The sequence below is a fragment of the Euprymna scolopes genome, chromosome 39 (assembly GCF_053919585.1).
Source record: "Euprymna scolopes isolate OS-2025 chromosome 39, ASM5391958v1, whole genome shotgun sequence".
Taxonomy (NCBI): domain Eukaryota; kingdom Metazoa; phylum Mollusca; class Cephalopoda; order Sepiida; family Sepiolidae; genus Euprymna; species Euprymna scolopes.
The window spans coordinates 34,903,225-34,915,251 of record NC_136520.1 but is presented as its reverse complement, the minus strand read 5'-3'; the positions used below and the strand labels follow the sequence as shown (position 1 = coordinate 34,915,251).

Genomic DNA, 12,027 nt, shown 5'->3' with positions numbered 1-12,027 from the left:
ACCCAAAATTATCCCTAACTATCGTAAAACTCACTACCACACTTTAAACTGCTCGTAAACTAACTCTAAATACATCTTTTCTTTTCTTTTTTGTCTGCCACACCATGATTAATAATGCTATTTCAGCTTCCTTTGTGTACCTTGATGAACAACTTTCTCTCCATTGTTCTGCTGATAAACTTATTTCTTCCTTTTGATATATTGTTTCCTGTTAAAGAATATTTTTAACTTCCTAACGCTTAGTTTATGAACGACAATAGTCTCACATTGCGTGTGTGTGTGTGTATGTATATTTATATATATATATATATATATATATATATATATATATATATATATAAAAAATTTTTTTTTTTTCTTTATAGCCTTTAATTCAGTTGTTCAAATCCAAGGTTTGTGAGGTGAGCATTCACCTGACGGATGTTGCTTCAGCAATAAAAGAGTTGTCTTCAGCTGTTGCTTCACAAAACAAAGGTTTTTCAAATGCCAATTCGAGAGCAAATTCTGTGGAAATCCACCAAAATTTGTCCAACTTGGAATCCACTAAAAGGTAAGATTTTTTTTAATTCAAATTGTATAAGAATTTTAAAATTAAAAAAAAAAAAAAAAAATACCGAAATGTATTTTAATTTCAACAGTAAACATTTAACAACATATTATTTGGATTATTCAGATTACCGTTCCCATCTTAAATGTTATTTTTACAACATTTTGGTGACTGCAACCTCCGACCTTCAGGTGTATCTTGTCGAACTCTGAAATCTGCATGGACCCATGGTGTAGTGGATGAAGTACTTGATAAAATTCAGTTGTAAGTTACACTCTTCCAGGGGTTGAAGGTTCAATCCTCGGTGCAGGTGACACTCTAAATACAATTTTGAATTAAGACCCTGGTCATCATGACTGACAGAACGATAGCATTCTACCCCTGTGGATTAAATTGAAGTTTCCGATTGGAATTCTGTGCAGATTCCCTAAGTTCAACGAGATATTACATCGATGGAAACGTGAAAATTGCTATTTTTCAAAATGAGAATAGTAGTCCAATGAATTCAAATAATACATTTTTATTTTTATAAAAAAATATATATAATAAATTAACTGTATCAACCTGTCATTGTCTAGGATTTGTTGGTTGCATATTTTATAAATCATCCATGTAAAGAAAGAAATATTTTTAGGTTTATCATTTCAATAATGTTACTAAGTAAAATAAAATGTGTCGGTCATGAATAGAAATATACACTGAAAGGCGTGAAGTAGTCAGAAAATGTTAGGCGCTTGTTTGAAATAACAAAAATCGAAAAGCTGAATTTCAACTAAAAATGTAATGTTATCTACTTAATTGTCATGGCGAAATTAGTAACATATCCAAAAATTATGAAAAATAATAAAGTAGAAAATTAATTATTAATCAAAATAGTTTTTCAAGAAATTACAAGTTTTACTTAAATAATAACCAGTAGAGTTTTATGATGGGAGTAACTGCATGGAGACGGATTTCAACATAATAATGGTGGATTGCTGGATTATCAAAATGTTTTATGTAATAATGTAGGAAGGTTATTTTGATATGACAATTAAGCTGATAACATTGCTTTTAGTTGAAATTCAATTTTTTGATTTTCATTATTCCTAATAAGCACCCTTTTCTTTCTTTGTACCATATTTGTTCCTGTCTGAAATCATTTTTGGACCCCAACGGCGTCACTAGACAGAAAGCAGTGTTTATTTCAAGTCGAGACTGGCACCAAGTTTTATTTGGTGTGATAGATGAAAATGTTGTTTACTTTCAACATGTGACCTTACACGACCTTAAACCTCTGATCGCGGCCCAGTTATGATCTTAACCCTGGGTCGATGCCCAATTATGATTATTCTAGTCACCGGGTAATTAATTATGTCGACTGGGCAACCAGGTCTGCCAACCGTTGGTACGTCGCGTCACCCAGTGAGTCCTCGTCAAGGCGTTGGAGGACTCTTCTCGGTTGCACGGTCCTCAAGGCCTGTTCTTCTTGATCGTCTAGTTGGTCGTCCTGTTGACTGGGTGTTCGTTGACGGGAAAGGGGTCACAAGTGGCAAGTAAAAGAAATAAAGTTACATGGAACAACAGCACATCAGCAAACAAACTCCGGAGGTTGGTTGATATATAATGTATTTAGGAAATTCATAAATGATTATCTACAGACGTATGTACAATTGAAGATTAAATGGAAGCAAGCAATTAGATTTGTGAATGAGCTTCTTGTTGTTGAAATACTCGGTCGGAGTCGCGGACCGTTGTAATTATCGTTAAGGTGTTCTGGCTGGTCTCTTCCTAGGTCCTCTGAATTCTATTAAGTTGCAAATTGAGCTCTCTGGCGACCAGTGAGGGGGAAAGAGAAGTTGGGTGGCTGGATTCCTCTAACGAAACCTTTTTCTCTGTCTCTCCAAAGACCTCTCTCTGTCTTCTCTCTTCTTCTATCTCCTTCTATCTGATTAAATCGAGTTTTACAGATCTTATATAGTAAAACCCTTGAATAATGACGACGCCTACGTTCGTCTTCGACCAATCAAATTGATTGATAACAATCCACCTGATTCCTTCTCATTGGTCAATTTGGCCTGCGGCAGGTATTATTTTTCCGCCCCCAATTTCCAAAATCAAATTGACTCCTCCCCAACTTGCCTGACCCCGCCTTCTCGATAATGGTTTTTTCCATATTATCAACTGATAATCAGAGGAAATATTATTTTTTTAGCTTGTAATAGATCACCAGCTTTCATCTATTTAAAAATATCCGTTTGATCTTCTTTCTCCTTTGAATTACTTGTTTTGTAAAAACATCCGTGTGATTTTTAAAAGAAATATTCTTTACATGTCAGAATTCCCCTTAGCGCCCAAAACAATTTGCCAAGACATTTTTAGATAATTCATATTGAAAAACAATTCATGTCGAACATTAATTCTTTTATCAGGCCTGATCTGTTTCGTGTGTGTGTGTGTGTGTTTCTCAGATCAAAAACGATCTGACATTTCACCTGTCAAACAACACATTTCAAGCCGACCGACATTTCCAATCTCTGTTTCGGAATATTTTGTGTTGGCTCGTTTAGTTCAAATGCGAGCGTATTTTGGTTAAAAAATGTTTTAAGTAATCTTTCGCTTTGAAGTTTTGCATGCGATTTCTATTTTTATCCCCCAACCGTATGGTATCTCAACAACAAGATTTTGACACATAAAAATATTAACTAAAAAAAATTTTTTTTTTTCTGTAATCGGTGTTCGCCCGGGATTGAATATTACATTCAACCCAAAAAAACGTCACATCAACCCTACTGATCTGATGTGGCCCCTCTTTGGTGTTACAAACATATTTATGGATAATTGTTGATAATAAACTTTAATGTAAGAGAGATAAATTATATTTTAAACAGCAAAGATTTATTTCCCTTCATATTCTAAATTGTCAGCGGTGTAACAATCTTCCTAAGTGGAATTAATTTTACTTTGAAAACAAACTTAAGCAAAAGACTTGCTAAAAGCATGCTGGAATGCAAAACAAGACAAAGTATCTATGCAAAAGCAAAGATTAAAATGTCAAATATTTAGATTTAAAATCTCTCTTGATTTTTCATATATATATATACATATTAGACTAGACTCTCCAAGTCTAGACAATTTGTTGCAGACTCCACAACATCATCGGTATGAATAAATTAAAAGTAAAATTATATATTTATAAAAACTATATTTATAGATTTTTCATTTATTTAAAAATTACTAGTTACAAAAAAGAAATAATTTTTATGATTTCCTTGGCCTTATAATAAAAGTACTACAAATGAAATTATTTTGTATATACAACAGTATTTGTTAATACTAATTATAAATGTATGTTACGTAATAATTAAGAAAAAAAAAACTTTTTAAGAGTACATATGCAAATGAGGCATTTCGAAGTTTGTCTGAAAGAATTGAGAATGGGTATATATATACAGTAGAGTAGGTCGATTTTTTTCACTTTTTTTTTAAAAAACATCAACTTGGCTAGACCCAGAAAAGTTGTGCAGTAGTATTATCCAAAAAATTAAATCTTTTGAACTGTTATTTGAGGAAATGACGTTAAAGATCATCTACATAAACAAATATTTTTTTTTTAAGTAATAAAGTCATTATTTACTTGCCTCCCTACGAGGTTAAACTTAGACAATTTTAAACAATGAAAAAAAATATTGAAAAAATTAAAACAGAACATATTAAAATTCTTTAAAATAATTAAGTCTATTTTAAATTTAAAAAAAAATAGATGTAATTAAAATGTTGTACAACTCGTGTATAAATAGAAAACCGAATAATTCCATATGAAATGCAGCGTGAAAACAAGTTATAAAAAAAGTCTTTATTTACATTTCCAGTAAAATGTGGTGAAAACAGAAAGAAAAGCTCTGGATGATTTTTTTTTTTTTTTACTTGAAAACAACTTACAAGTTTTTAAATATTCATATAAAAAAATATGTTTATATTAATTTAAAAATGAAATATATTGGCTTCATTTTGCATGTGTTTAAGTGACAATATTTAAATGAAAGTAAACAATATTAAAGGAAGATAATTACATTCCCGTGGAAATCTGGATATAAATTTCATCGGATTATTAAATTTGAATTTGTATTTTAAAATAAATATTTTATAGTATATCATTTTTATCTACTAGTAGTTCAGCCCAGCTTTGCTCAGGTCCTGTGTACTGCTCATAACTTTATGTGCATATATATATATATATATATATATCAAAATGTTTGACTTGTGGCCAGGTAACCTACATCTAAAATTTCAAGTGTTTAGACCCAAATTTGCAGAGGAGTTTGGTAGAATCGGAAGAGGTCAACTCTTTCAACTTTGACCTCTTGGCAGCTAAATTTTCGCCCAAAAACTGATTTAAAAGCTTGCTACATGTCTGAATACCCTTTATGTAAAATTTCTAATTTCAAAAGACCTCAAAATTGGCTGAATAGTTTGTTAGAGACCACAATGGTCAAATCTCTTCAACTTTGACCCCTTGGTAGGCAAATTTTCCGCTAAAAAACGATTAAAAGGCTTGCATTATGTCTAAATACACTTTATGTAAAATTTAAAATGTTTAAACCAAAAATTGTCTGAGTAATTTAGTAGAGACCGTAGAGGTCAAAATTTTTTTAACCTTGTCCCAATTTTTACCCCCCATCCTTAACATTTATTGTTTTGGGCTCAAATCAAATTAAAAAGTTTCATCCATGTCTTACATTGAAAATTTCATCGTTGAACTTTGATCCCTTGACAGCCAAATTTCTGGCCGAAAACCGACTAAAAGGATATTCCTCTCAATGCCCCTTATGTCAAATTTTGAGTCAGTAGACTGAAAATTGTCAGAGTAGTTTATTAAGTGTACAATAAAAATGAAAATTTAATAAAATTTATTTAAAATAAATTGAGATATTCGTTTACCAAAAATCAAAATACAGACATACAAACAGAAAATGTTGTTTATAGTATAACTAGATAGATTAAAACATAAAAATGTTTGTCCTGTTTATTTAAAACATTTAGCTGACAATTTTATGAAAATTTAGAAGAAAGATTTTCAATAGACATATTGATTTTATTTATTTAAAGAATATTTAGTTAACAATAATAATTTTTACAGAAGCATTTTTTTTCTTTAAATATTATTGATCATGATAGATATTTATTTCAAGAGAAATATTGGTGCTTGTTCAGAATAAGAAAGAAAATCGAAAATTTAAAAATCGAATTTTAACTAAAATCAATGTTATCTACTTGATTGTCATGTTGAAATTAGTAACGTATTCAAAAATTATGAAAAATGAAGTAGAAAACTAATTATTAATGAAAAATAGTTTTTGAAATAAATTGTAAAAGTTACATTTCAAAAGAATAATACCTGATTGTTTGATCATGAAAGTAAATATGTTATGTGATGTGGTAATATGTTACTAATTTCAACATGAGAATTAAGTAGATAATATTGCTTGTAGTTGAAATATAATTCGAAACAAACACCAAAATATTAACAGTAAATTATGCAGATGAACTAGTATATATTTGGTGTTGCCCAAGATGCAGTAAATTTTTAGCTTTTAATTTATTATTTGTTTGCATGTTTTTAAACTTATGATAAACAATTTGTTTTATATTTAATTTTTTGCCAATTTTTTTTATTTTGAAGTTATTATTCAAAAACTAGACTTTTCACCCGTTACAAACGAGACAAAAATTATAGTACGTTGACTTAGAATGAGTGTCTTATTACAAATTGATGGTTAAATATGGTTAAATTTGTGCTCATTTTTGCATAAAAAACTAATCCAAGCTAAAATTCTCAAAAATTTCGACCATGATAAAACATTTCAAGATTAAATATGAAGGTCATATAAAAAGGAAAACTTGTCTCCAATATGGACAAAGTAATCAATTCCTTATAATGAACAGAACTGAAAATATCTGCAAAAGTGTTACTTTCATCTTTTCTATGACTTGGATATACCAAAATTAAATCAGTTCTAAGTTAAGTCATGATTTATATTTGGACCAAGTTTGGTCAGCTGATGTCGATGTTTGTTTGTTGAGAATCATTCATGATTTTTTGGCATTTGTTTCTGATATCTATTAAGAATCCTTTATAGAAGAATATTGGGTGCTTACGGGAGGACCACATGAAGGTTGCCAACATCCCTAAGTGAAAGTGTTTCTGTGGAACGATCTGGATTGAAACTTGGCACACTCAGATTATTAGTTTGTGTCATTAACCCCCATCACTTTGATGTCGATGGTTGGCTGTACATAAACTTGATCAAAAACATAACCTCTTTGGCAGAAGTAAAAATTAATATTATATGCTAAATTTTTCAGCCCATGAAAAACGGCAAAAGTTATAATACGTGAACATAGAATGAGTGTTTTATGCCAAATTGATAATTAAATTTGTGTTCAGTTTTCCATTAAATACTAATCTCTGTTAATCCCTAACTGTGCGTCAAACAGATACCATAATACTTACTTTGCTGCACTTTATATCAAAAGTCCAAACAAAATTTCAGCCAGATCGGTTCAGTAGTTTGAGAAATTGGAACGAACAAAGAAATGTTTCAGATTAACAGTAGTCTAAATTGGACAAAATAAATCTTTAAATAGCAGCAAAGTTCGTTATTGTCAATAACATGATACAGCAGTAACAAATAAAAATTGGCTAATCAAAAGCAAAGTTTTATTCACCAGTTTAAATGCTATTTGGGTTGACTTTGAAAATCCAGCAAGACAATTTTTTTATGTTAGACAAAAAAAGACATCGTTGAAATTCTGTCGGTTCCTTTAACTAATTCTGTTAAATTTTCACTGAAGGCCATCAATTGAAAAAACACAGAAAAGCGGTGTTGATGCTCCCACTTTGAGACGCAACAGTTTTAACTTAAGCCTTATTGCAGAATCATCCTACTTGAATTGCGACCAATCATTCGACTCCTTTAGTACCTTGGACATGGGTAAGTTCTTTCTTTACATTCACACATAGTTAGCATGAGATTATGCCTCTTGATTTTCTTCTCTCTGTAATTTATTTGCAATATCATGCCCTCAGAAATCCTCCCTTTTGTCTTATCTTCTAATGTGGACCAAAAGTGTGATGCTAAGATTTTCTAACCTAATAGATCCCGCATTGTCCTATCACTGCAACCTTGTATCTGTTTCAATGGTTGCTTTGCAAGCTTTTCTATCTCTAGACTAGGTTACCTTGCAGTGCTTTCCCTTACTAGACTAGGTTGCCCAGCAAGTCTTTCCCTCTGTAGGTGACCTTGAGAGGCCTTCCCTCTCTAGACTACGTGGCCTTGCGAGCCTTTCTACCCCCCCCCCCACTGTTATTCAAATTATTCAAAGTTTTTTTGTTTTTTTTTTTTCTTTAAATTAATTTAGTGCCAGAGAATGAGCTGGATAAATGCAAGACTTCAAATGACATAACATCTCTGCAAAATAATATCCCTCCAAAGAGAGTGTCCGTGGAAAAGAGGGGTTCATGGTTGAGCCGTGATAGCTTGAATCGGCGGAAGTCTATAAAAGACGAAATTGACTTTGGACCACATGTTGCCAAGAACCGCAAAATAAGGCGCTCCTCTTTCCTCATTGTTCCACCGCTTGCATATGAGAAATCTCTATCTCCATCTCCAGACCCAGAGACGCCTTTGAAAAATGACCGCACTAAAAATGATGAGGAACAAGATGACAATTTTGAAAAAACTGTTAAAACTCCACGATTACCGAATCCTACTTTGATAGATGTTGATGATGATGCTACTATTTTGATAGATGTTCCGCTCAACATCAAGTCCATGGAAGTAGATACTGTATACAAAGAGGAGGAGATCAAACCTCAGCCATCAGCAGCCTCAGAGTTGAACATTGTACAAACTCCACCAGCAGACCTTGTTCAACAGGAAGATCTTGCTCCAGTTGAGAACACTAACTGTCCAGTGACAACTAATACTCTACCACTCGATAATACACAAGAAATTAACCATACTAATGTCAGTGAGATCGATATGGAACTGACAGAAGTCATTAACTCGTCCGTGCAAGTTGGTATTGAAGTTTCTCCATTTCCTGTCGTTCAGAGTACTAATGAAGTGAAAGAATCTGCTCCTGCAGAAAGTTTGGCCACAAAAGACAACGACCAAGATGATGCGTTTCTTAAGCCGATTCAAATCCCCAAAGCGAAAACTAATTCAAAGAAAGGCGAAAAGAAACCATCAAAGAAAACCAAAGAAAAGACCAAGGAGGCCGCAGTCGGTAAGTGGTTTTATGTTATTATTTTATGAAAAAAATGGTGATTGTTGATATTTTTCATCAATTTCTTTGCCTCCACCACTTTCCAAAAATTTTTTTATCTAAATTTAAAAAAAAAAAAGAAATCTAAAGGTAACTGTCTTGATTAGTCATGAAATTATCAAATCATGACATTTAAAGGTGACGGATCAGGAAGCTGCTGCGAATCCTTACATTTAGGTACGTTTACTTCAGGATTCAGGCTAGTCTTTACACCCTGTATTCACTCTGCCATGTTGTACACTGAGATATTGATCCTCAAACACTTCTGATCTGCAATGGCTTTGGCGTAATGGTTGTGTTCTGATCAGGTCGATGTGTGGTTGCAAACTAAAGAAAAAGATCCAATCGAACATGCTTCATCAGAAACTCTGTATCGATGGAATTGTTGATACCATATGTGCCAGGCATCTCGGGGTCTGTCCATATATAGCATTCCACTTCTTGCAGCAACTCCATAATTCATGTGAATATCACAAGTACTAGAGAGTGTGGTAGATCAAGGAAGATGTGGCTCAAGTGCATAGGAAGCAATTTGACTGCGTGCAACCTGGATATAAGCTCTTTTGGGCCAGATTGCATGGAAAACAGGCGCCTGGTGTTGCTTACCCTGGAACAAAACATTAAATGACAAAACTCCATGATAAAGAAGTAAATGGTGATTCATTAGGATATATATAATTTTACAGTATAATCACGTTGACACTAGTTCTCACCAGATCACCAAAGTTGAGCAACAATGAACCTGGCCAGTACCCAATGGGTGACTATTTAGGAAGGCTAGGCACTGTATGTACCACGCTGAGACGTAAAAATTTCCAGGTTGGTGTCTGGAAGTATGTTTAATTCACTGGGAGAGATGCATACCAGTTTTTAAGACCTGCATCTAGAAGGAAAACTGATATAAAAACCTAAGGTTTACTGTCTGCTCTGTCTTGTGACAGCCATTGCACCAACAAAGATTAGTAATTGTACCAAGGTGTTTGATTGGTTCTGTACAAAGCCTTCAATACTATAAACAAATCATGTCTGGATTTCCGAGCACAATTAAAGTTGTTATAGTGGAGCTCGTATGTCAAAATTGATGGGAGTGTCCAGCATGTGTATGTGTAAGTTATTACATGTATCCACATAAAATGTTATTAGATGATTTAATATTTTTGCCATTTTTTTTTTTGTCTGAGTAAAGCTTGGTCATTGCCTAATGAAATGCATAAACCGACAGGTGGAAATAACAATAAATCTGATTTGTCAACAAACTAAACACTGTGATAACAAGAAATGCATGAATTTTACCCTGATGATTCCTTATAGGAATGAAATGCAGAAGATTCTGTGTAGCTTAATTGTCATATTTTTATAACTTACTAATATATATCGGTGTTTAATGTTGCGAGTGATTTTTCCATGTGGCAACTAGAAATAATAAAACACTTATCTTTTGGCGATTGTGTTTTTTTTTCTTTTTTTTTGTCTTCCAAAGCTCATTGCGTCTCAGGCTGGCTGAAGATATTGACTTCTTGAGACGAAGCACCAATCTGAAAAGTTACAAAAACCCCAAATGCATATAGCATCAGCATTATATAAAGATAAAATCGCAAGCAAAATACAGCAAATCTTCATTTACAAGCAACCACTCTAAGCATAAATTAATTCTGAAGATCAATATGTCACTAAACAAATGAGCAAAAAAAATATTTGAAGATATGACAAGAAGAACTTGAAGCATAAACTCCTCCCAGAGTTACTAGTGCCAATATTAAATAAAAAGGGTTGATATGTATAAAACAAGCAACCAACCAAGATAGTGATGTGAGATAATACCTATGTTTTCTGTTGTCTTTTGGGGTGAGGGGAGGGAGAAGTGTTTTAAATTTTTCAAATTTACATATCTCCCTTTTCAAGTCCATTTTCCTTTTTTGTTGAAATTTGTAACATTTTTTTTTTAATTTCTTTATTTATTTATTTATTTATTTAGAAATATCTATTTTTCTCTTATAGGTGGCATATATTATTATTTGTACTCACTAGGAGTTCTCACATAAGCTACCACCAGTGACTACTCCTTGACAACAACCAGCAGTGTTTCCTGGAGTTTAGGACAAGTCTCTCCAGATTTCCAGTACTCTCAATCTCTTTCAATAACCTTTGCAAATGTCTTTGCGTTGTTGCAACAGCCGCTTGCTATTGACTTTTTGCTGGTAATGACCATTGGTCTTCACTGAAATTTGAGTGGCAACGAGCCTCTCAAGGTCTCAGTTCTCTTCTATGGAAGTCTGGGTAGTGCTTTCTCTTTATCTTTCCATCCTCCTTGACCCTTCACAGCTATTTGGTGTGGTGCCAGTCTATGCAGACACTAACATTTGTGTGTGTATGGAGTTAATTTACAATTTTGCAGTTTCAGTTTTCTTGGTTCCATGTGGGGTTCCTCTATCTTATTGTTTTACTTCTGTTGCAGTTTCCATATGACCAGTTAGCGTTTGTAGTTCATATGGATTAGTTTCTGCATTCAAGGATTTTCATTAAGATTTCAGCTGTTTTCAGCATTACTGTCTATTGTATGGTCTTAGATTCAAGTTCTTTGTGAGACTGTTGCTAGTGCTTTTATAATTATAAGTATTGATTTTCTTCATGTTCCATATTGTCAGTTCTTTGGAAAGTTCTGTATATTTGTTTTGTATTTCTGTGTCTTTGATCTTCACCCTGTGGATCTGCTTGAACAGCAAAATCTACAATTTGGCAGTTTCCTTTCTTAATTATTATGACGTCTGGTGTGCTTGTTTGGATAGATTTATCTGTTTGTACTCATGTCCCAAAGGATTTTACGGTTTTCATTTTCCAGTACTGTCTCCGGTTTGTGCCTGTCCGATTTTTTTTGCATGTTTGAAGTGCAGTCGTTTGCAGTTTCCAGAGTACTGCTTTCCTCATGCAGTCATGTCTGTTCTTGTAATCCTTTTGAGTTTGTTTACTGCATTCATTTATGTGGTTTACTGTTTTCTGTCTTTGTCCACATAGTTTACATTTACTGTTTTCCTGTGTTTTATATATTTTAGCTTTAATATGGCTAGTTCTAATTGTTGTTCTGTGCAGCTGTCAGTTTAAATTCTGTTCATGTGTTCTTTGATTAGTCATGTCCAGGTGTTTTCATAAATCTCTTTCCTTGTCGTATGAAG

General features: G+C 32.9%; 1 protein-coding gene across 1 annotated transcript in view; it reads left to right on the top strand.

Moving 5' to 3' along the window:
• LOC145263733 (uncharacterized) overlaps window positions 1-12,027 on the top strand; it is a 60,189-nt gene that overhangs the window by 31,010 nt on the left and 17,152 nt on the right. The window contains exons 4-6 of the mRNA XM_080120712.1: window positions 366-550; window positions 7,382-7,521; window positions 7,949-8,818. Of these exons, the coding sequence (XP_079976838.1) occupies window positions 366-550; window positions 7,382-7,521; window positions 7,949-8,818 (1,195 nt within the window). The remainder of the gene's footprint in view (window positions 1-365; window positions 551-7,381; window positions 7,522-7,948; window positions 8,819-12,027) is intronic.